The following is a 27148-nucleotide window of genomic DNA, read 5'->3' as shown; positions in this document are numbered from 1 at the left end:
TCAGGTCACTCCTTTTTCATTTGGTAACAACAGCAACTCCACTTACAGAAAACAGACTCCCAAATTTCAAAGGTTTTAAGTTTCATTAGAAAAAATCATACACAAAATAAAAAATACATTTATCAAGAACGATGATATTATTTCATTCAAATTCATTTAAAACATGAGTTACAGTATAGAAAGAGAAATGACAGCGTAAAGTCTTATACAAGTAACAGATCTGCAAAGCCAGTCCCTGAAAAACACCACACCGTATGGTTTTAATAAAAGGCAACTGGAGTGCCATTTTCTAAGCTGTCTTCTTAAGTTGAGGGTTTCGGTAATTAATTGTACATTAAGTTTTCTCCATAACAAGTTGAAAGATGTATGTCATTTCCTCATCACCAAGTACTTTATTCCCCCAAATGTTTAAACCAAGTACCTGATAACCAGATATCTCTGTTATTGCCTCCGTTTCTTTTATTTTGCTAAGGAATATGAAACTGCTTTGAAAGTCAATCCAAGTTCAAGTCCACAGCAAAGTTCTAGCACTTGGATATCTGTCTTCATTTGCTTCTCAGGAAGCATGATTTCAGTCACCTGTAGCTATACAACTGAGATGAGGATGAGCTTTTTTCCCTTTTTCAAGTCTGCCTACTAGGCTCCACCTCTCCCTCCACCCCTGGGAGCTCTGCCTCCCTTATCAGATTTAGATTTGGGAGGCGATGATTTTGTTTAAAGTCTCTCAATTCCTTCTGTAGTCAAATTATATCTAAGTTTATTTAAGATTTTTAAAAAGAAAGAAAATATGTCTCTTTTTATTATTTCATCAAGAAAATGTTTTTAAAACCCTAACAGAAGTTTACCATCTGTCCCAACTCTGTTCCATCAGGGCGCCCAAACATCTGCCATTTGCTGTGACAGCAGTGGCAGGATGCCTTTACCAACTACGGTGAGCACTAGTGTGATACAACAGATTGGGTCTTCTTCACTGCTCACTTCAACTATTTGTAAAAGGCAAAAGCCTTTGTAATTAGTTGGAATCTATCAGAATAAGTTCAGTCTCTGAAAGAGAAGGTATTTGTGTTGTTCCGTTCTGTTCGGTTACATGCACATGACATGAGCCAGGATGACTCGATTATCCCAGACAAAACTAGACAGCGTGTGTGACAAATGCAGGGAGGTTGGCTAAGATATTCCTGCAGCCTGGAGAAACTAAAGCAAAGTGCAAGCTGGAAGTGAGTTCTAAAATAAATCTCCCAGTTGAAATTCAAACTACAATAAAGAAGATAGAGGGGCACTAACAGGATCGGGGTCTTAAAAAATTACCGAGGTGGGAAGCCACCTCTGTGTGCTCCTCCGCGGCCCCCCCTAAAGCCACCTCTTTCTCCTCGGAAGTTAGATCGATTTCTTTCCCGTCCACGGCCGGCAGAAGTCCCACCTCTTCCTCCACCCCTGGGAGCTCCGCCTCCCCGATCAGATTTAGATTTGGGAGGAGGGGATTTTGGTCGGAGTCTCTCGATTTCTTCCGTACATCCAGTCAAGTAGGAATTGGGGGCGCTGAAGTAGGACGCATATGTTTCTGCATTGTAGTTGCTGTTCGTCAGAGTTGGTCCAACTGTAAGCCAGCCTGAAACGAAGGGAAAAAAGGATTAGCCTTTCTTTTCAGTTCTCTCTTATTGATCCTTTAGGAGCTATTTCAAATCTCCAATGCATTCTTAAAGATGTCCCTATCACTCACCCAATATTGATCTTTTTTATAGAATGCATGGTCCTTAATCATGGTCATAAAGATTTCATATGCATACATCTTGTTTCTCCCCCTAGATTGTAACCTTTGTAATATAGTTTCCTCATTGTCTCCATCCATGTTTCACATTCTGTGAGAACAGCACTTAGAAAAAAAAATATTATACACTACACTGAGTTTGGGCTCAGTGAAAATTTAATAAATTTTATATAACCTTCCTACTTGTGGAAGTGGTACCATTGTTTTCTGATTAAAATCCTGGAACCAACTTTTACCTCGATTCTTCCCAACCGCAACGTTAACCCGATTGATAGATCCCAGAAATTCAACCACTACACCATGTTGCTCCTATTCATTCCTATCTTTCCATTTCTACTGTCACCCTCAAATTTAAGCCTTATTTTTCTACTGGGCCAGTCCCCTACACATGTAACAGACATACATATATGCTGTAATGCTCTCCCAACCTCTCCTCCCTCTACAAGTGGAAAGCCTAAAGCAAAACTTAAAACATGTCACTTCTCTGTGCAACCTTCTAGGGCCTTCCACAAAGCCCACATTCATAAATATGGAATCTAAGGTCTCTTATAATGAGGCTTAAACTAACTTTCCACTCACATTTCTCATTAATGCTTTTCATGGCACCTTCACGAAAGGTGTGAACAATGAACCGCTATAGTAACTGCTTCCATACCCATCTCCACCTCTGTGCCTGTTTTCTTTTCTATCCTGTCAACCTGCTGAAAATTCCAGCCTCCAACATCCAATGCAAATATACATCCTACATGACATGGAAATAATTTCACTCTCAGAATTTCCAGTGCACACTGTACTTCTACAGGTAAAAAGGTATTTTTGTTAACTACACTACTAGACAACTTTGCTTATAATGAGGATGATTTCTGACTGACTACACCGTATCTGAAATGGGAAGAACTACAAATTAACTGTAAATGCACAATAGATATCTCATGCCTGGTGATTCTTATAGGTGACATGTCTTTTGGGAGAAAACTGGAAATTGCCTGTAGTGCTACAAGAGACACGGGCTCCTTTAGAGCAGGTTAAGTAATCTCTAAGAATCAGGTTCTTCATCTGAAAAATTAGGTTCACAATATTTCTCTCCCATAATCCTCAAGGTTATTTCTTAGAATAACAGATTCATCATAAAATGCTATAAAATGCAAAATTTTACGAGGATCACATTCTAAAACGTAGTAGCCATTTTTGTACAATATTTTGTTCATCATTTAAAAAAATCAGTATCTAATACTGCATATACAATAAGATTGTTATATTTGAAGAGAAAAATAGGTAAATTATAATGTGCCTTTTACGTATCATCTAGTAGATACCCTGATCAGTAGAGAAGTACCAATGAGATAAAGAGCATGTTGCACATCCATGTGGTCTCACTGACAACTGACCTGTGACAGTCTTACTGGCTCCCTTCCAGTTTGTTTTAGGGCATGTATGCGGTGTTGTGGAACACAACACACAAACAAGGGGTAAGAAGGAAGAAAATTTAAAGATGTAATAAAAATAGCTAATACTGTCTCTTTCATGCCATATTGCCTCTTACATAAATAAAATATGCAAATCTTTGCAGAGTAAACTGCAACAGATTCCACCTCCCACCCACAAATTCTTCACTGCAACATTTTATTACAATTTCTAAAAGTATTACTAAGAACCAAGTAAATTTACAATAGCCTAGCTTCAGCATATTTGACACATATAGCAATTCTCAAATCTTTTAAAGCAATAGTAAATGGGATTCCTGAGGTATATGTGATATACCTTAGACTAACTCCTCGAGGAAGAAGTGTATTTGAGGATTCAACCCAAATAAATTAAGGCCTCTCGAGCAGACCTCTCTCAGTTGCTCCTAGTAGTATTTACCTGGTTAGCCCCCAACCACTTCTAATTTCCCCAAGCAGATTTTCCTTCCTAATTTTGTTTTATTGTAGCTAATACTAAAATAATTTTTGCAAGAATGGGCAAGAGTAAAGAAATCAGATGATAATTTACAAGCAAAAAAATAACATCTGTATCTCTAAGACTTTGTTCAACTGATACAGCTACAGATAGAAGGATGAAAGATATAACGTATCGTCTAAAGTGGGTAAAGTGGCCACAGCTAAACGGATGGAGAACCACCTCATCAAATATTAGTTATAAGTAAAAACTGGCATCAAGCAAAATCTCTATTTTGGTTGCTGCTTATGCTTCTACCTGTAACTACACTCAACTATTCCCTCCACTCCTTAGGTTCTCCTACTCATGTTTAAAAACAAACACTTTAATTAAAGCAATGCTATAAAGCCATTAAAATGATTATAAATAATCATTTAAAATGTAGAAATATATTTGACATAATACCAAGAACACAAAATGATGACTACAATTCTGTGAAAATTTACATTTACAAGAGGACTGGAAAGTATTATGTAAAAAATGAAAATAATTCTTGGAGGTAGTGAGATTGAATCTTTTTTCTCTTCAAAACTTTCCTTAATGTTGTTACACTGATTTTTCAATTAGTATTAAAAGATTACCATCTGTTTGATGTTTCTTTTTACTCTTGAAATAGTTTTGCCTTTTCTTTAAAGTTTTCTACTTCCTTTAAACAGCAGTTGCCACTAGAGATTGTTCCCTGATTTGGGAGCTATTTTTGGGTAGGACAGGTTAATGATGGAAGAGAAAAATCTGTTCCTTATTTCCTCAAACACTAAAGCCATAATCTTGATATTCAGTATATATGGACATCTACACTTCCTGAAAAATACACCCCTCCAGTAGAGTATCTATTGGCATTACTGTCTTTTAAGCCAATGAAGAGGAAACATTTGCTTGTCAGAAGCTCTGCTGCCAAAATGTTTTTCCTTCGATACGAGAATAAAATCATGCACAGAACTTCCAAACATGCTGTTCACATACATATGCAGAGGAACTCTAAATAACTCAAAGTTTGTTTACAGCTGTATATATACTATGTACATAAAAACTTAGAATCAACTGTATACATATTGACAAATATTGGTTTAAAAAAAATAAGGAACCTATAAAGTTGAAACCATAGCATTCCCACACTTTAAAATAGACTATTTTAATTTAGACTTTAATAATTCAAGGATGCATGCTGCCATGTCCAAGACAACTGCTGAAGGAAAAATAAAAGAATATCTAACAAGCTAATAAAAAGAAAGATGGAATAATAAAAGAATACTTGATTCAACAGAACAGGTGATACTGAGAGGTAAGCAAACAGTAAGCTGGTAATTTATGCCCAAATATATCAGGAATTATGTTAAATATAGATTGGCTAAACAATTCAGTTAGAAGATAAAATGGATGACAAACTAACCATATGTTTATTCACAAGAGATACACCTTAAATGTAAAGATATGAAAGATGGAAAGTAGAAAGATGGAAATAATATGCCATGCAAACACAAACCAAAAGAAAGCTGGAACAAATTATCAAAAATTTCAACAAATTACAAGTGAAATTTTTTGGTGTATGTTGCTTGACCACAATATTAAGCCAAAAAGCAGTAACAAAATGATAACTTAAGCAACACAATACTGAATAACAAACTGCCATGAGAAAAGACATTTATTTTTAAATATAGGATGAACGTTCTCTCTAAAGCCAAACCACAGAGTATACATTTCACACACACAAAACTTCTTTGTAAAGAGACTTCAATTTTACTTTATTTCACATAATTTTATGAAATTTGAGACCATCACTTTCTATAACTGCAATATTTTCAAGTTATTGTGTTCATCAAAGCACACCCACAAGGAAACAGCTGCTGCGCTGGCAGGGTGAGGAGGATGGATTATGTTACACATACCAGTTAAGGCCACTTTAAAGATTTTTTTTTTAGAATGAACATCAGTTTCTTCTAAATTCTCAGGTACTCTGAAGGCCAATTATTCTACTATAACTTCTTCAACTTTTTCTTACTTTTTGTAAAATGGAGACTGTTTAAAACTAACAAGATTCTGATTCTTTCCATCTTTAAATCATATTTCTAACATGGTAAGGCCAAACAGATTGATTGCTTTTATATATTGTGACTGAAATGATTCAACGTTTTTAAAAATTACTTTTATATTCTCTGAGAAAGTAAGAAAACAGAACATGCTGTCATTTCAACAAGACTTTGTAAATAAAAGCTGCGCCCTCTAAAAGAAAATCCTAATCTGTAACAGTCTAATAATTTTCTACTCATTTTTTTTCCAAAATGGTAAATTCACATTATACCGATTTAGCATAAAGTAAAAATTTTGAAAAGACACCACCACCATACACGTAAGGTAACAAGCCAGATATTTTAGTTTCTAATAAGCCAAGATCTATACTTCAAAATAGTATGGTTATTTTTACAGGATTATTCAATCATTCATTTATGCATTTCTTCATTCAACACAATATTTCTGAATGATCTGAATGCTCGCTAGAAAGGAAAAAGACAATCTTTGCCTTCGATGAGACTGCATGCTGGAGAGACTCACTATAAATATATGCCCAAATGAACCTATAATTCAGATAAGTGCCAAGAAGAAAAAGAAGAGAGATTAATGCGAAAGAGTGGCAGGAGGAGGGGCGTGGAGCGCGAAGCTGGCTGGTTTAGACAGGGATGTGAGGAAAGGTCTGTCAGGTACTTGAACGGAAGGAGATAGGGCCCTGGAAGAGTACTGAGACAAGAATGAGCTTGGCAGATTGGAAGCACAGCAACAAGAGGAGGCAAACACATCATAAGAATTTTATTTTACTTTACTTTTTAAGATTGGCACCTGAGCTAACATCTGTTACCAATCTTTTTTAGTTTTTCTTCTTCTTCTTCTCCCCAAAGTCCCCCAGTACATAGTTGTGTATTCTAGTTGTAGGTCACTCTGGTTGTGCTATGTGGGAGGCCGCCTCAGCGTGGCCTGATGAGCGGTGCTGGGTCTGCACCCAGGATCCAAACTGGCGAAACCCTTGGCCACCGAAGCAGAGTGCGCGAACTCAACCACTCAGCCACGGGCCCGGCCCCCATAAGAATTTTATTTTACACAGCTCTGTGTGCTATTTCTTGACACTTATATACCAAGAAACCATAAAGTTTTTTAAAAAATTTTTCTGAGGTCCTACCTGGTCGAATTGTACTATCTCTTCCAAATAGATGAAGGCGTCTTCTACCAAGACAAAAATGCTCAATTATATGAAAAATTTCGACAGGCTTTTCTATATTGCCAATTTCAGGTTCTTCTGTGATAATCAAGTCAATGTCAACATTAGCATGAATGAAGTCCCCATCTGTGCTACGCTTCACAGTTCCTTTGATCCCCATAAGGCAGTGTTCCTAAATAACAATAAGAGCAGATTCTTTATTATCTTTTCATCAACAGTCATATTTCACAAGATTTTATATTTCCAATATCCCCAATTCTCAAACAATCCTCGTTTCTCTGAATTTGGGGATATAGTTCTAGGGGCAAAAATTCAACAGGAAAACCTGGATCTCTGAATGTGGGAAGATTGCCAGGGAAGACTGACATGAGAGTCTTAAACGTAGGGCCCACGATTTAGAACTGAGTCAATGACCATGGAGTCTTTTCTTCTGCAACACTTGATAATAACTTGTTTTCACCAGTTATGGAAACATGGTACTTGACATTGGAATCTTAAAATGATGTTATACTGGGCCTCTTATGAGCTAAGATCAAAACTATATACAACATGCAAGCCTTTTTATATGGAGAGGGAAACTTCAAACATGCATATAGACTTCTACATAATATAAGTAAATGTGAAAATCAAACAATTTTCTTTTTTTTGTTGTTGTTTTTTGAACTTCTCTATTTAATCTGGATGGCAGCAGTATGGATTAAGTAAATTTAATCTATCACTTGACTCCATGAACCAATAGTAGCAAGGATGACATAGGTTACCCTTCAAAAGAACCTTCAAAAGAATTTTCCAGTCCAAGAAAGACTTAATAAGAAAGACCCTCCCACCAGTGGCTCTCTGAAGAGTGAAAGACTGGACGACAACTAGTAAAGCCTGATACTAGCAGGGCAGTCATATGAAGCAGAGGTTCTCAGGGTTCTGATGTAGGAAAAAGAAGGGAAGAGGAGAGAAATATGCCTCTAAGCTGGGCAGCTGTGAGTCTTGGTGCCATCTCTTTTTTCTGAGCCTAGGGAAAAAAAACCCTCTGGGGGGGTCAGAGGTATCAAAAGCCCATATCTGACTTAGAATAATAGCAGTTTAGGGCACATAGGAATATAAATTACCTTCTCCAGCACAGTGGAGTTGATCGAACATAGTGAATATTTTAAAATTGACTTGGATGTATCAGTGCAAAGCTCGATGCCATTTGTACAAGTCTAAGAAAAGGACCTTTCCACTAAAATTAATTAAACACTATACAGTCATGTGGAAAAGCTTCAGAGAAAATAATGAAAACAAAGAAAACAAAATAATAAAGGCAATACCTTTGTTCTCTGGAAGACAGCCTTTGGATCTAAAGTCTTAGTCTTCCCAGGATTGTTTTTATTGGTTTTAATCCAACAAATATCTTCACATCTTCTGTAACCCCACTTGCGTAAACACTAGAAATGAAAGAATTAAAAAAAGAAATCCTTAGCTAAAAGAAATAAACAATACTTAACCAACTAGCATTAAAACATTTCCTAGAGGTTTGAGACACTAAATTCCAAGATGTAACAGTAAATTTGTTTTAGTGCAGAATTAGAGAAAAAGAAATTAGTACTTGTCTTTAAATATAGTGATTATACAGAATACATATACACTTTTTGGATATTAATATACCATATATGGTTGAATATCAAAACACAGAAAAGATTACATAATACTTCAGTTCTTTAATATGACTTTCTGTTGTCATCAATGGAAAGTGAGTTTTAAATCCTAAGAAAACACTCAGCTACTCTTTAATCATAAAATAATTTAAAAGATAATTTGATTCCTGTCACCTCGATTTCTTATCCTTGACAAAGCTAAAAATTGTTGAAAATGTTCTAATTGATAACTTCTTTTCAAATGAGAGGCTTATAAAACGCTATTTTTATGTATTTAATACCAACAACTCAAAAAATTCAAAGATTTAAAATTGATATGTATATCTCTTTATTAGGTAACACTTTACTTTTACCTTTACATAATCTAGAAAACAGAGAGATCTGAACCTTAGTGTCCTAGAATCTGTTATATATGAACATACGGCAAACACTAGCTAATATGTCAATCAGAGTGGCTTTTTGAGGGCCTACCACATGTAGGTGCTGGCTAGCCGCTGGGAATAAAAACATGAAGAAGGCATAGTCTTTACCACCAGCTGATTGAAGAGCAAAGTAGGAGGACCTAAGTAAATTGTGCAGTACAATGTTGCTAGTACTATGAGGGAGTACACAGAAAGATACAGTGGGACATAAAACATGCACTTTTCGGAAACGCTCTTCTTGTGTCAAGTGAGATACAACTCAAAATAAAACTTGGATTTTTATTTTAAAATCTCAAAAGTCAAGTTCAACATCTGTTCCTGTTGTCAAATATTTGTTTTGTACTGGATGCTCATTAAATGCCACAAGGGCATAAGTCCTACACACCCTCCCTAATCCATTTACCAAAAGCACAAGAGTATTTCCCATGCTGAATTAATTGCAATCATAAGCAAATAAGACAAAACCTCCTAATCACTTTCAACCTAATTTGCAGGATAGGAGGAAAGCCCAAAGTCACACATTGGAGACAATAAAGGTAAACAGCAATACACCTATAAAAATATGCAGTATGCTTCCATTTTCTTAGCTTTTCCATAGCATCTTGGGGAGGAGCCAGCAAAAAAATAGATACCCAGCTGGAATACAGTTATAGTCTTACCTTGGAGTTAATAAATAATAGAAGCAATGATGTTATCCACCATTCTCAAATTGCTATTTATACAAGCAATACAAAGTAACTGTAGAATTTCAGGAGTTGAACACAAATTTATCTCAATATAATCCTACTTTAATTCTTCACCTGTCAAATGGACACCTCCTAAAATTACTAGAACTAAATGAGATCATTGGCTGTATAACAAGTAATATATCCTAAAAATGAAAAGTATCATCCAATAAGAAGTGAGGAAACTGACACCCACAAAAGTAAGTATCTCTTTACACAAAGTTTCACTGTTGGACAGCAGAATTGAGACCAAAACTGACTCCTGATACCAAGCCACAATGCTCCCATTACTCTTAAACAAAAAAGCATATGTTATTTTGTCTTTAAAAATCCAAAATACACCAGTCAAAAAAGAAAAAGTTCTGAAATACAATTAAATATCAGGTACTTAAAAATTGAGATGCTATAAGTTTTCTCTCACTCTCATTCATTCATTCAAGCTATGTGTTCCAGATGCTGTGTTATTTGTTCAATTTGATTTGGCTTCTATTTGGAAGTTAGGAGTTACTGCTATTCAGAATACTTTTTAGCCACTCACAGTGAGCAGTAAATGATACTACGCAGCTTCTTTTTGTGCTTTAATTTAGTTTCCAATCTCTACACTGTCGTCTTCCTGCAGATGTAATAAATTATAGCTTGATTTATTTTTCCCTAGTGCTAGTTAACTACAGGCAACTACCATTTGTACGTTCTTTTCTGAACACTTTATTTTCTTCTGAATATTTTAGTACTATTCAAGAAACGAAGGACAAAATAACATTAATCTTTGCACCTCTTATGTAACATACTGGATTCTATTTTGTCTTATGAATTTAAAAATCCACTTTAAAAGACACCATCTTACCACTCTTCCAAGGTCCAATCCCTCTCCGGAACCACACCAGAGAAAAATAAATGACCGAGGAGCTGCAATCTCATCAATTTCTAACTTCATAATCTAGAAGAAACCAAAACAATATTGCATAAGAGTATTTTGTTTCCCCTTCACCCTAAATCCAAAAGAACAACCATTATGAGGTCTATCAGGACTTTCAGTAGATGAGTTCTTTAAATGTACTAATTTTCCCTAGGAAATATAATGGAACACAAATTTTATCCTAAAACTTGTCCTACTGTCAGGGCCGGCCCTGTGGCATCGTGATTGGGTTAGCACACTCCACTTCAGTGGTCCGGGTTTGTGGATTTGGATCCCAGGCACAGACCTACACCATTTGTCAGCCATGCTGTGGCAGCAGCCCACATATAAAGTACAGAAAGACTGGCACAGGTGTTAGCTCAGGTCTCACCTTCCTCAAACAAAAAAAAAAGAGGAAGATTGGCAACAGATGTTAGCTCAGGGTGAATCTTCCTCAGCAAAAAATAAATAAAGGACATTCTTAAAAAACAAAACAAGACTTGTCCTACTGTTGTTTTCTTATTCTGGATTAAGACAACACACACACACGTGCATGCATACACACAGATACACTTGATTTTATATGGAAAGAGGTTATAGAAAACCCTATTTATAGGATTATGGAATTTTATAAGATGTAGCTTTGAGTGCAACTTTTTACCATTTACAGAAAAAGAAACTGAAATAAAAAGAGGTTAAATTATCCCAAAGTTAGGGGCAAAATGAAAATGAATTTAGCAACAAATGTTTGAGGAAGACTTGGCTTCCAATATCTATAGAAGAGTCCTAGATAAAATAAATCAGTATACATATTTTATTATAATGACTATTTTAAGTCTGAAATGCCAAAAAAACATAGTCTGTAATTCTGTTTGCCTTGTACGTGTTGAGTGTGTCACCTTAAGAAAAAAGTTCTTCAAAAATGAAATCACTAGGGGCCAGCCCCACGACCCAGTGGTTAAATCCGCACGCTCCACTTCTGCAGCCCAGGGTTTCGCCGGTTCAGGTCCTGGGTGCTCACTGGGCCATGTTGGGGCAGCGTCCCACATGGCACAACCCAGGGCACACACAAACACAACCAGAATACACAACTATGTCCTGGGGGGGTCTGGGGGGGAAAAAGAAATTAAATCACTAAATTTGGGGAATACAATATACTCGTACAAATGACTGTAAAAGCTACCATTTTATATGGTATTCTGTTTCTTCCAGCTTTCTGTCATAGTTAAAAAGTTTCAGAGACCATGGATAAAGCAAATATTATTAGTTTCATGTATTGAGAAAAATCTTAACATCTACCTGAATAACAGATCCATTTAAGTTATAACCGTATCATCTCTAACTTACCTAGGTAGAAAAACATTATTTGACAGTAACAATGGACGTAAGTTACAATATGTATAAACCTATTCAGTTTCATACTTCAAACTATTTAAGTCTTGAAATCTCTCCTCATCTGATATTCTTATAGGAAAATGAATAAATAAAAGGATAAATATGTAAAACACACACACACATTCCTACATAACATTTATATGTGGTATAGCTAAAGATAAGTGATGACACACATTAGTGAAAAGCATTAAGCACATTATTCTCTTAATACTACAATTCTAAATGCTTAGTGTTGGAATTGCAAATAAGTGATTATAGCCTTATCCCAAACACACTGACCACTACTGACTCTCTAAGGTGAAAAGAACACTTGTGAAAGCCAAATATTTGTCTTATTTACATTTATTTATTATATTAACTACTGGCAGTTTCTTTAGGATATTATCACATAAAGATAAAGAGCTTAGGGCTCTGGGGCCAGACAAAACTTTTCAATATGCCAGCCAGAGCTGTTCAGTGAAATTAAACTAAAATCAAGAATATGCATATAAAATGGAATTCCTTTATTTCAAAGTCTCTTAGTTTGTCACATATAATTGGAGCTCTTGTGCCTTCAATGACCAAACCTCAGAGATGAGCTAGAGAAAATAAAGTACAACCTAACTACTAATCAAAGACATAATGAGATTTATTTTTTCAATTTTCTTTTCTTTTGACTAAACTGACCACGATTGTTTTTATATTATTAATCAATTGTGATGAGGATATGGCGGAATAGATGTGTCTTAAACACTATGGGAGGGAACATAAATTTGGGCAATGTACCTGGAAAACTTCTCAGCAATATATATCAAGAGTAGTTAAATCCTCACCCTTAAGTCTTGGAAATACTATATATTGTATACTTTCCTGAATTTCAACAATAAGCACAGACTACATTTATCATGGGGTGGGGGATGCTTTTAAAGTGATAAGAGCCATACAAATGTAAAATAAAAGTGCCAGAGGTATTGAAGCCGCTGGGAAAAGCTCCAAGGCAGAAGAACTGGAGGTATATCTTGAAGAGGAATAAATAATCTGAACAACGGCAACTACCATGAACTCAGCAGAAGACATGCAGGGATTCAAAGCCGTCTCCTGGGCAACACCAGTCTTAGAGTTCTGTAGTCCTTTCCTTTCTCTACCTCTCCTCTGGGCTCAATGCCCCTTGAGAATCTCCTTGAAATTCTCTACTCCCTTGGCTTCCCTGACATCACACTCTGTCAGTTCTCCTCATTCATCTCTGACCCATTCTCTTCACATCTCTTTGACATGTGCCTCCTAAATGTAAAGTTTCCTGAGGCTTTACTGTCAATCCACATTTTACCTTAATTGAGACACTATCTTAGGACAAATTCAACTGTTCTCACAGGTTTAATGTGCTAATCCTCTAAAATCTATATTTTGAGACCAGATCCGCCTGTCCTTTGAGTTTCATTTCCTATTACAACCTCTACTTGACTGTCTCACATACACCTCAAAATCAACATCTTATTATCTAACCCTCTAATCCTGCTCTTCTTCCTAAATTCACTCTCTCTCGACTGCTGATAACTCAGTCCACTTAGCCCAGGACTCAAATCTTCGAGTCATCCCTAACTCTTCCCCTCAAGCCCCAGCACAAGATCTCGCCAAAGTATCATTGCCTAGTACAGATTGGTACTCAATAATGATTTATTTTTATTATTGACCAGTAAAAACATAAAAACTTTATGTAACTAACTGAAGTTATCAGCTTGCTTAATTTTATTTAGGAAAATAAAATTTTATCACAATTACATTATACTGAATAGGAAAATATAACTTTATCACAATTACATTATACTGAAATGATATATCCTTTTTATCCACTTTCTAAGTTCCTTGAAGAGCAGAAATCACGTTTTATATATACATGTATTTATACTCTCATGTTACTAAAACTAACGAAATGCAGAATGAGTCATCAACCATTGTGTCTTTAGACTTTTCCAGCTGTACATCCAAGCACTCTAAGACTGGAATTGTGAGTCTTCTAGAGACTATTTACTCACTACCTGCTCAACTTTCGCCTCAAAAAGAAGAATCAAACTAAAGATACTGTAATATTTGTTAGTGTACCTTGGACCTTCAGCCACAATATATACTATAAATCTATATTTATGATTCCTAAAACGTAGGGGTGATATTTATAATCTTACTTTCTGATCAAATAAACATACGTTTATGTGAAAAATAATAATTCATTACAATGTAGAAAGTTTCATCATACATCATCCCAAGTCCAGCATTTTTCATTAGCAGTGATGCCAGTCTCTCTATAATATTCTTCTAAAGGGGGTTCCAGAAGAATCACATCAAACTTGGGTGTTAGTTCTCTGATGTCAAAGGCTTCTATATCTGCTTGTAAGTACCTATTTGATTAAAGCACAAAAGTGAGTAAGAGATTTTCCAGTATCTTACAGATGGTAATGAAAGAAATTTCTTAAATATTACTAAACACTATTTAGGACATAAGCACGGGGTAATTGTTGATATCTTGATGGAAGGGCATCTTTCTTCAGTACAGAGAGTATCTACCCGTGCTCTCCACTAGGAGACGGATATATTCACACTACAAAGTAAAATCATATTCCCCCATTTACACCCAGAATATAAATGTCTCTCATTTTTACACTGGAAATCTGTACTCAGATGTGAGTCTCAGAGCCCTTTCCATTATCATCTCAATTTTCTAAGAAATATCACATTACTTTTTTCTCAACTGTTTAGTTAGGTTAGGAAAACTACTCGTCTGTAAGTTTTAAATTCCTCCTTCTGAAAAGCAGCTTCTAAAGAATGGCATAATTTTCTTTCATTAGTTTGTTATTAAAATTGTTCATATTAATAGTCTTTTCTAGTTACCTAGTATAAATTACTAATAGCTTCTACTGACGGGTTATTTCCACATAGTGTGAAAGTACTTTACATATAAAATACTTCAGGGGCCAGCCCCGTGGCTGAGTGGTTAAGTTCGTGCACACCGCTTCGGTGGCCCAGGGTTTCGCCAGTTCGAATCCTGGGCACGGACACGGCACCACTCATGAAGCCAGACTGAGGTGGCATCCCACATGCCACAACTAAAAATATACAACTATGTACCGGGGGGCTTTGGGAGAAAAAGGAAAAAATAAAATCTTTAAAAAAATGTAAACAAATCTCTGATATGCTAGAGTGATATAGTTTAAAAAAAAACACTTCAGATATAAGTCTTTTAAATTGGATGAACAGTAGAGTTGGCTAACATTTTTCCCCACATACTCAGACTTCTTCGTGGTTCTTCTAATCACTAATAGTATACGTTTTAGCAAATTGTTCAATGTGCAAAACGTTCAAAGTAGGCTAAATGTGAAATAAACATATTCTCCAACTTCAAAGACATTACACCCATTTTTGAGGAAAACACTATTCTGTTTACCAAAGGTTAAAATGAATTTTCATATTCCAAAATGTTAAGAATAGTATCCCTGGATGCTGAGTTATGATGAGTTTTTATTTTCTTCTTTTCCTTTATCTGAGTTTCCTAAACTTTCTCCAATAAATAAATTACTTTTTGAGAAGAAAAGTTATTTAAAAACATTTTAAGAAATTCAAGAATACAACAAACATGAATGATTTTCTAAGAAAAACACATTTAAAGACACTTTAAGCAAATTATCTAGAAAATTGAAAACAAATTAAATGAGAACCTACTGTGTACTCAATACTGGAGTTTCAAACTAATATATTTTACTATAAAGAAGAAACAGAGTGTGTTAACTTATAAACGTGCTGAATTTTTTTCAAACAGAAAGGTTACAGGATAAAAAAATTGACATTTTGAGCCTGTGTTGGGAACAAAGAGTAATTGAAAAAAACACTTACATAGGAGGAGTGTTAGATTTAGCTATTAACTCATCCTTCAGCCTGATGAGCTCCCTCAGTTTAGGGTATTCTTCAAATCTGTCAGCCAAACCTGAGGAGGAAAAACAGTAAGTTCTAATTTTAATACAACTCATGTTACTATCAGTGAATTCAGAGGCTATGAGCCTCTCAGGCAAACAAAACAACGCACACACACCACTTTATTTTCATATCCTTTAGGAAAAGTTAATTTTGAGTATTTTTAAACATTTCATATATACAGTTCATACTTACTGACCCTAATTCCATATGCAGGCAAAAACCCAGATGTCCTAAAGCCCAGTTCAAGTCGATAAACCATTTAATTTCTCATATTTATTATTAAGTTAAATAATCTGCTCATAGCATCAAGTTTAGCCACTCTGTTCTCAAAAAACTGCCTTTCTATCATGCTTTCTTTCCCCTTTCTTTTAACTAAAAAGATTCTTCCTCCTAAAGAATCTAGTGATTGTTGAGACTTTTACTTAGCTTATTAGATAGTTATCCAAAGCAGAGAAAATGAATAGTTCTTTTGTTTCTTTATGATTAGGTACAGGAAGAGACAAAGAATAGTTAGAGTGAGAGAAATACTGCTAATGATCTTACATTAATTGGCTATGCCTTGTGGATACAATCCCAGAACACATCCAGTTAAGAAGATAACCAGTCCCTAACAGTAGATTAGCTCTCACTCTGATTACTTATCTAAACTGAACTCCCAATTCCAGGACAAGATGCCTTCTCTAAGAATATTTCCTACATCAATATTTATAGTTTTAAAGATCTCACATCTCCATATTATTACAAACCAAATCCTCATATATATGCTTTTAGGCTTAGGACCTTGAAAACCATCTACAAGTCCCACAAAGGGCACTTAAGAACAGGAGATTCATTGTTCCCAGGTCCTCAAAAATATTTTAGATCTCTGTGCCTCAGAACAGATTTTAGGTAAAAGGGCATAATGCCTGTTTAAAAAACTGTAGGGGTACCTAGGGCTTTGACTATCAAATATTCCTAAAAGCTCTTCTTTTCCCCCCACAAGCAGCACATTCATAGCAACATAAATTATGTAAACATCTTAATTTGAAAACCGAAAGTACATATTAGCAATTTTCATATCAAAAAGTAAAAGTAAAAGATTTTGTAAAGCCTCCTCAATCAGTGGTTACAGATCTAATTTCAAATAAAACAAGTTTGAAGATTTTATTATAGTCAGGTTTCAATCACGGTAGAGTCAGCTCTCAATTATCTACAAAACCTAAGGGGCAACTTCTCAACCCTTAACAGTTTCCTAAGGACATTTTCTTTGCCTTGGGGAAGGATGCCTTCAAAGCGGAACGGTTGATAACAAAATCTGGTTATACGACAACTTTTTTTTAAAAAAGCCTTGTTTAAGTATAACTGATAAATAAAAAAGTACACACATATTTAATGTATACCGTTCGATGAGTTTGAACATATGCATACACCTGTGAAGCCATCACCATAATCAAGGTAACAAGACATATTTGTCACCTTCAAAAGTATCCTTGTGTTCCTCTGGGGGCTATGTATGTGTATGTGTGTGTGAGTGTGGTAAGAACATTTACGTAGGATGAGACCTATCCTCTAAACAAATTTGTAAAGTATTGTTGACTACAGCCAACAGTTGCTAACTACAGGTACTATGCTATACAGCAGATCCCTAGAACTAATTCATCTCGCATAGTTGAAACCTTATACCAGTTGAACAACTCCCTATTTTCCCCTCCCTCCAGCCCCTGATAACCACTGTTCTATTCTCTGCTTCTATGAGTCTGACTATTTTAGGTACGTCATAAAAGTGTATGTATTATCATATTACACATACTATTTTAGGTACCTCTATAAGTACATGCATATTTGTCCTTCTGTGACTGGCTTATTTCACTTAGCATTATCCTAACTTTTTATAGCTACATCTAAATTTTGCTCATGAAAACATTAAAATCAGTTTTTACTTCAAGAGCAATGTTGCTTACAAGCAACAAAAGAAAAAATAAATTGGATTACATCAAAATTAAAATTTTTGTGCTGCAAATGATACCTTCAAAAAGTGAAAAGACAAGCCACAGAATGGGAGAAAATACTTGCAACCCAAATGTCTGATAAATAACCAATTAAAAATAAGCAAACGGTTTGGACATTTCTCCATGCAGGTTTTTAAATGGCCAATAAACATGAAAAGATGCTTAATATCATTAGTCACTAGGGAAATACAAATCAAAACCACAATGGAATACTACTTCCTATCCACTAGGATGACTGTAATCGAAAAGACACTAAGTATCAAGGATGAGAAGAAACTGGAACCCTCATACACTGCTGGTAGGAATGTAAAATGGTACAGCTGCTTTCAAAAACAATTGAGCGGTTCCTCAAAAAGTTAAACACGGAGTTACCACATGACCCAACAGTTCCATTAGATATATACCCAAGAGAAATAAAAGCATATGTTCACACAAAAACTTTATATGAATATTCACAGCAGCATTGTTTATAACAGCCAAAAAATGGAAACAATTCAAAAAAATGGATAAACAAAATGTGGTATATACATACAATGGAGTATTATTTGGCAATAAAAAGAAATAAAGTACTGATATATGCTACAACATCAATGACCCTGAAAACATTATACTATGTAAAAGAAGCCAGTCACAAAATATCACATATTGTATGATTCCATTTTTATGAAATATCTAGAAAAGGCAAATTGATAGACAGGAAGTCAATTAGTGGTTACTTAAGGCCGGAGGACCAACGAGAGGGAGGGAATGGGAATTCATTGCTAATAAGTACTGGGTTTCTTTAGGGGAGTGTTCTTAAATTAGATTGTGGTAATGGTTGCACAAATCTGTGGATATACTAAAAAAAATTTAATTATATCCTTAAATGGGTGAATTATGTGGTACATTAATTATCTCCATAAAGCTATTTTTAAAAATTCAGGGATAATGACTTTGATGGGTTTATTAGTAGACTGGACACAGGTAAGGAAAGAGTCTCTGTGCTTGAGGATATCTCAATAGAAACCCCAAAAACTGAAAAGCAAAGAGAACAAAAACTGAAGGAAAAAAAAGGGCCAGAATATCTAAGGACTGTGGGACTACACAAGGTGTAACAGGTGTAATGGAAATATCAAAAGGAGAAAGAGAGAGAGGCACAGAAGAAATATTTGAAACAATGACTGAGAATTTCCCCAAATTAATGTCAGATATCAAACCACAGATTAAGGAAGCTCAGAAAACATCAAGCAGGATAAATGCCAAAAAATCCTACACCTGGGCATATCATTTTCAAACTACAATCAAAGATAAAAAAAAATCTTGAAAGAAATCAGAGGGAAAAAACACTGTACCTATATAGGAACAAAGATTAGAAGTATATCCAACTTCTGCTCAGAAACATGTAAGCAAGAAGAGTGGAGGGAAATATTTAAAGTGTTGAAAGAAAAAAAAAAATCAACCTAGAATTCTGTACTCTGTGAAATTATCCTTCAAAAGTAAAGGAGAAATGGGGCTGGCCCCGTGGCCGAGTGGTTAAGTTCGCGTGCTCCGCTGTAGGCGGCCCAGTGTTTCGTTAGTTCGAATCCTGGGCGCGGACATGGCACTGCTCATCAGACCACGCTGAGGCAGCGTCCCACATGCCACAACTAGAAGGACCCACAACGAAGAATATACAACTATGTACCGGGGGGGCTTTGGGGAGAAAAAGGAAAAAATAAAATCTTTAAAAAAAAAAAAAAAAAGTAAAGGAGAAATAAAGATTTTCTTAGACAAATAAAAATTGAGAGGATTTGTTGCCAGCAGATCTGCCTTGCAAGAAATGTTAAAAGAAGCTCTTTAGAGAGAAGGAAAATATAGGTCAGAAATCAGATCTCCATAAGGAAAGGAAGAACATCGAAGAAGGAACAAGTCAAGGTCAAACAAAAATGCAGGGATAGTCACAGACTCAAACGGAAGAAGCTCTCCCTTCCTTCCTTTTGATTTGAGGGAAGGAGGGAGCGAGGGAGGAAGGAAAGAAGGAAAACAGTAACACTGCTTGATGGAAAAAGAGGGCGTACTAGAAATACTGAGGATGGAAAGGGGAAAATAATGTTATTAGAAATACTCCACAAAATGGATAAATTGCATGCATGTAATCAAGAGTCAGCAACAGCATATTCCCAACAAATCTGACATACCTACATCCCTGATGAAATTCTGAGGTCTATGTCCAGTGTCTACAAAATGTTGGCAGTAATCATTGTGGGGATTTAAACTCTGTGTTCCCTAAAGAAAAAATCAAAATTAAATTAACAGCATTCACTCTGATGGCAGATACACTATCTCTGTACAGGAGCTCCCCCTTACCAGTGGAGGATACGTTCCAATATCCCCAGTGGATGCCTGAAACTACAGGTAGTACCAAACCCTATGTTTTTTCTATACATACATACCCATGATAAAGTTTAATTTATAAATTAGACAAAATAAAAGATTAACAACAATAACTTCTCTTTGGCATATCCGAATTGCCAGCATCACTGCTCTTGCGCTTTGGGGTCATTATTGAATAAAATAAGGGTTACTTGAACACAAGCACTGTGATACTGAGACAGTCGATCTGATAAGCAACATAGTTACTAAGTGACCGACGGGTGGGCAGCCTATACACTGTGGAGCCTCTGGACAAAGGGACAATTCACGTCCCAGGTGGGATGGAGCAGGATGGCTCGAGATTTCATCACACTACTCAGAATACTATACAATTTAAAACTTACAAATTGTTTATTTCTGGAATTTTCCATTTAATATTTTTGGAACGTGGTTGATCACAGGTAACTGAAACGGTGGAAAGCAAACCCAAAGATAAAAGGGGACTACTGTATTTTGTTTTCTATTATAAGGCCATACAAAATATAAGCTGACTGATAGATAGATAAAAAAATTAGTAATATTTGAAAACACTACAACTAAAGTGATAGTATTCCTCTTCAGTAGCTATAAACATTAATATAGCATTATCTCATCCTAAAAAGCTAAGTTTTAGAAGAATATTTCATAATTTTAAATCATCTTTTTAATAATGATCCCTCAATAACTCAAAAAAATCTTGAAAACAAATAAGTATTTAAAATCTTTTCAGGCACAGAGCTAAAATGTGAAAAGCTATAAGATCTGAAAATTATTTATTTACCTTGAGAAAAGTACTAGAATCTTTGTAAATCTCTTCTTCATATGGCAAATTCTCTTCTTCCTGTTGCATTTCTAGTTCATCCTTAGAAAAGAAAATTAAGAAGACATTTTATGTACAGGAGGAATATTTTATGTATTATGATATTTTGAGTATTAAAACTCAATATAAATATTTTATTTCCCTAACAATAAATTTTTTGAATTACCATTAAACTCAAACATTGAAGTCTTTGCTTTCTCATCATACTAGTTATATTTACAATAAAATAAAAATTTCCTTTTCATTCTCATCAATAATAATCGTCTGTAACTACCAATTCTGTTGACTGAAATGTCTAGAATTATCTCATATGTAATACTATAAATATTAGAATTTAGCTCAAATCATGAAAGATATGACCACCAATGAGGTAATTTTATGTAAATTAGATCAAACCATATGTAACCAGTATTTTTATAGATCAAAAATATTAAGATATTAGGCATTGTATATGGTTTGACCTAAAACAATCACAAATATTTAAGTTACATATTAGCATATATCAAAATGCACCACACAAGACTATATTCATGAGATTAGGTAATTATATCATTGAACTTCTAGAGATTTATTGAAACTATGCATTCTCTTCTCCACTAAATACAGTTGTACAATAATTAATTTGAAAAAATGGAGATAGGCTTTTCATCCATAATACTTTCTTTTCAACTAAATATTGCAATTACAAGTTTAGAAGTTGTGCTTTTTTCCTGGGTTTCTTTCAGAAATGGTTCTACGCTGCTGTCTAGCCCATGAGTTTCCAAAATATTTTAACTGTACTATCCTATATTGTTAACATGGAATTAACACCACTCAAAAAAGATAGTATTATAGCCTCTCAAAATGTGACCCAATTATCCAAAGTTTCTGATACACCCACCTCCTTACTGTTATTTAAGAATATTATTGTCTAGTGCTTACTAGGCATTATGCTAACTGCTTTAAATATGCCACCTAACAATCCACACGCCTCTTGCGTTAAAACGAGGAAACTGATATAAAGGTCTTACTTTAACTGATTATACATGTGCTACTAACAATTATTTTAGACACTTTAAAATTCAGCTTTCCATCAGATTTGTTTTCCTGGATAAGAATCTATTATTGTAAGGATTTATTTTTTCTTGACCATAAAACTGCCCCATTCTCTACTTGCCTTATATTCCTCCATTTTGTCTTCATCTGTTTCTCCTTCATCCTGATACTTACGTTTTGCATTTGGAGCAGAGGTATCATAGGAAGCCCTGAAAATTAAAACTGAAGTATCACACACAAACATACACTAGATGTATAAACGCATCTATTAACAATATTAAACAAGAGGCTATAAAACAGAACAAGGCAAATTTTCCCTGATTAAACAGTATCTATTCACCCAGTTTATAAATCTAAAAAGTCACACAACCTGACTCATAGTTCTGTGCTTTATTTTTATGAGAAAGCAACCAAATAAGAAAATAAGTTTTTATAAGGGATGTACAGCAAAAAGAAACTTCTACATTATGTATCATTCTAATTGGTCTTGAGCAAAACTGATATTCAAATTGATAACCAGAATACTGAAAAATCCTGAAATGCTTTACAAACTATCAAATGAATACCACTTTTTGTGTAAAGTATGTTTTCTTTTATAAGAATTTTTAAAATATAATTATTTATTTATGGTATATAAGCTAATTCTTAGTCTAACATTCCATTTCTAACTAGTTTATAGATGAGAACGTATTATATTCAGAAAATAATTATTTCATTATCCACAAACTAACCATAAAAACCAATATTTATGAAATCTTTATTTTGATGCTTGTGATAAAATATACTTCATACCTAGGATTATTTATTAAAACAATGATCCTTTCACACTATGAACATGTCACTAAAAATAAATTATTCAACTGACCTGCAAGTTTCTCTTGTTTCAGCGATTTCTCGCTGCTCATCTTTGCTATTTAACACAGCACCAATGCTGTCGGCACTTTCAGCTCCCAACTAGAAAGGGCGAAAATGAAAAATTAGATCACAATGCATTGAACCACCTTTCCAGCCATTTGCAGCAGCATTTAATACATCAAGTTTAAAAAAATAAACCTGTAACAACTTCAGCAGGCAAATGGATTAATTACTTCACAGGAAAAACTGGAAATACTTGGAACAAAACCATGTTAATTAAGAATGATTTGTGACAGCTGAAAAGCATTTTAAGCTCTTAGTTATATTTGAAATTAAGACACTTAACTTCAGCCAATCGCCTACTTTTAAAGTAAATAATAAAACACTATTTAGTAGTAGCAGCAATAACAACAAAAAAGCAGCTAACTCCAGTGTTTATTGTGTGGCAGGCATCATGTTAAACATGCTGCATCCATCAGCTCACATATTATACCTTATTTATCCCATGCTGTAATAAAAATCCATCCATTTTCATTCAAGCCAAGTCTTTATATAATTATTGTAGGCACAATATTGAACTTTACTAATACCTAAAAAATGATAATGCAAATTCTGGTTGGCAATTGGGGAAATTTTGCAAAATACAACAAATATAAACAAATTACTAGTTGAGATAAGGCTGCCTGCACAGAGTGGGCTCAGTTCATGGAAAACTTTAAAAGCCAAACCAAGAAGCGGAGAATGCAATTTATAGGCCATGAGGAAGCATTTAATATTTTTAAGCACAAGAAGGGCATGAGGAAATCTGTGTTAAATAGTCCCTTTTGCTCAGGAAAGGGGACAAGGCATACTAAATATCAAAGCTGCAAGTCCCCAGTCTTGATCTTCAACAACTGCCACTGCCTTTTTAGACTACCCACTTCATGACTGCCCTAAAGTTTTTCCAATGATAAATCTCTTCCAACTCATCAACTGTTCCTGAAATGTTAACTCCTCCATAAAAATCTTCCTGATCCCTACTCTCTTTAGTCGGAAGACACATCTGCTTCCCATAGTTGGAACGCTATCTAATCTTCTTCCCATGACTGACTCCTCTCTCAGATGAGTATAAGTTACTTCCTCAAAGAAGTTTCTTTCATGAACACTGTACCTATAGATAACAGGTAGCCTCCTACCATTATTCTCCTTTGTATCTCCCCATTTCCTTAATCAGATGATAGCACTTAATACAATTTTCAATAATTTCATGTTTTACTTTTGTTTACTCCCTATTTTTATTGTTTCACAGTCTCTATCACAACTCCCAATTATGTTATTTGTATACTTCAATTATTTTATCAACTTACTTTTGTTTACCTATCCCCCACTGAAATGCAAGCCCCCTGAAGGGAAGAACTCTGTCTGTCCTATTGATATCTATATGTTTGGCAGCTACTATAATGTCTGACTCACAGTAGATGGTCAATAAATATGTGAATGAACCAATGAGATTTCCTACTAGGGCCTAAATTAGAACTCAATGTATTACAAGAGAACTGCTTTAAATCAAAATTCTGCTTACATATATAATTTTCTTCTCATGCTCAAACATTTTTTAAAAGTTGTGGAATGATTGGAGTAAGTGAATAATAGATTTTCCATCATGGTACCACCAAACACATTATTTGAATAATTATGTCAATTTGGTATTATTTGAAAGCATATATGATTTTCTGAAACAAAGCCATAAGTTACATGAAAAGCAGATGTAAATTGCTGGTGGTAGCATCAACTGCCACCATTATGGTCTGCATCCAGTGTCTTCTTCCAGAAGACAAAAGCAAATCATACACATTGAGTTGTGCTCTACTCTAAGAGCTTGTCAGTCAACAAACATTTATTAAAACCTTACTCTGGGCAAGAAACAGTTAGGATAAAAGATTAACCTAACCGAAATTAAATGCAGATTTTGCACTCCAACTGTTTACATTCTGTGTGACAACAGGTAATATATAGCAGTAGACTCAATAATAAGGACACTGAAAACTCAAAGGAAGAAGAGCCTGAGCCAGGGAGACTGGGATAGGTTTCATCATGAAGTTTTGACCTGAGCTATGCCACAGGGGATAGAAGGAAATCAGAAAGAAGGAGAACAATCTTTAAAAAAATAGTAAAGTATATATTGCACAAACCAATAATAAACCAGTCTGTCTTGTTCATACAGAGAAAAGTAAGTGAAAGAAAAGCTGAAATCAGTTGGTAAAGTGAAGTCTGTCACTGATTATATCGGACATCTTTACTTAGGTGGAACGATTCCTAGCCAACCTGAAGACCAGGAGGCAGCTAGGTGTACTGGAAAGAGCATGGAAAGGCCTGAACTGCAGCTTGCAAACTTACCAGCTTTGTGGCCTTCAGCATGTACCTTAAATTCTTTAAGTTTTATTTTCTTCCTCGATAAGATGAAGATAGCATCTGACTTGTATAATCGAAGATAATGTATGTAAAAAGCTTAGCAGTCTTGACACATACGAAGGACTGAAATGGCAGCCATTATTAAATTTTATGCACTTTGGAAGCTCTCTGAGGGTAGGGACTAATTATTCATAGCTGAATTGCCAATGCTTACTAGAGCCCCTGGCACACAGTAAAACCCTCAACAAATAACTGTTCTATGAATATATTTTGAGTTAAATAGGTTTCAACACTAAAGCATAAGAACTTTCCTTGGTGACAACAAGGAGCTACTGAACCTATCTGAAGATAACATGATAAAAGAAGTTGGGGAACAGGCGGCTTAGAAAAGATACCTGATTTATCCAAGATCACAAAGCCGCGCAGACAGCAACAGATCTGATTCTAAATTCCCACATTTTTAACACTATACCATAAATCTTTTCATCAGATCATAGAAGACGACAGGCTTCAGACCTCCATTTACTATAATCAATATTTATTACTGAAAAAATAACAGTAAGATGCCTCATTAAAGCCTATGAGCATTTCCATTACTTTTACTGATCTGAAAGAATGGTAGAATGGAAAATGCAACCTCTGATTTTAAGTAGAGGTATGCACCATCTGTATTTTCTGCGTGTGTACTTTACTAATCAGCAAGTGTTAACGTACTCACACAGAAGATGCAGTGAACACAAGCTTTGGTTTGGAGAAACAAGCCTGGGTTCAATTTTCCGGCACAGCAGTGAGTGACCCGGGGCAAAAATGACTTAACTTCTAGAGTCTCTGTTTCATTATTTCATAAGTGAAGAGAATGCTACTTGTATCAGGGGTTTATCCTGACTGATACAGAGCGTGAATTAAATATTAGCTGAGGGCGATGACGAGGATACTGTACATACCATAGCGGATGAAATACACAAGATGCAGAATCTAAAATTTACACTCAAGCTACTTCCAATGCAGTCTTTAAACATGATCCGAAAGAAAATACTGTAAACCTATTTCACAATAAGCCACAATCTCGAGTTGCGGACTACGAGGAAAGGCAAGAAAGGACAGGTAGGACAGAGAATACCATTTAAACAATGAAGAGAAATTTAGGGGATAAGGAGTCATTTTTCCTTGCGTGAACTGCGGTAATTTATTCACAAAGACCAAAGCTCTGTATCCCCATCATTGAGCTGTGCCAGACACTTGGCGGACATTCCAAAAAGGGGGCTAAAGACCAACAGTGGCGTTCAGTTTCGCAACACCACAGTGATCGCCACACAAAATGGAAAATAGGGCACCGCGGGAGTTGAGAACAAACAGGTTTGGTTAGGTCCACGGATCAGGGTCTCGGGACCAGAAACGACTGCACCGCAGCAGGTAGGAAGGCGACAGAGAAAGCAGGCGGAGGAAAGAGGGCGGCCGCGCACGCGCATTCGGGATCCCTCCCTGCCGCGGACCTGCTGCGCGAGGAGCTGTCGCCGTAGCTTCTGCCGCTCCCGGATCTCCTGCAAGCGGCTGTCCATGTCCCAACTCCCGTTTTCCCCTACCCCGAAAACTTGGCAATGAGCGGATGAATCCCCGCCCAATTTTTCTTCCGAGTCTATGGAATACAAGATTCGTCAGGAGACTGAGACCGCAGGCATCCCTTCTCCTTTCCTCAATGGGTATTTCCGGCGCGGCCGGAAGTGGCCTGCCTGACCGAGCCCGGAAGTCCCGCCTCCTCCTGGAC

General features: G+C 35.5%; 1 protein-coding gene across 2 annotated transcripts; it reads right to left on the bottom strand.

The window, feature by feature from the left end:
- Positions 1–27092, bottom strand: METTL14 (methyltransferase 14, N6-adenosine-methyltransferase subunit). 2 transcript variants are annotated; one of them, XM_046657137.1, is made up of 11 exons: positions 26877–27092; positions 23003–23091; positions 22259–22346; positions 21064–21144; positions 20069–20156; positions 15844–15934; positions 14213–14354; positions 10537–10629; positions 8219–8335; positions 6876–7086; positions 1–1609 (listed from the first exon to the last, which is right to left on the bottom strand). In XM_046657137.1, exons 1-11 carry the CDS (start codon positions 26940–26942, stop codon positions 1305–1307), a joined length of 1371 nt encoding a protein of 456 aa, XP_046513093.1. In that variant the 5' UTR covers positions 26943–27092; the 3' UTR covers positions 1–1304. The 2 variants fall into 2 exon arrangements, with proteins under 2 accessions (XP_046513093.1, XP_046513094.1); XM_046657138.1 differs by lacking the exon at positions 26877–27092 and adding an exon at positions 23486–23573.
- Between the last annotated feature and the right edge of the window lie 56 nt (positions 27093–27148).

The sequence above is a fragment of the Equus quagga genome, chromosome 3, assembly GCF_021613505.1.
Source record: "Equus quagga isolate Etosha38 chromosome 3, UCLA_HA_Equagga_1.0, whole genome shotgun sequence".
NCBI lineage: Eukaryota > Metazoa > Chordata > Mammalia > Perissodactyla > Equidae > Equus > Equus quagga.
Note: the sequence above shows the minus strand (reverse complement) of the source record. Positions and strands in the feature narration are given on the sequence as shown.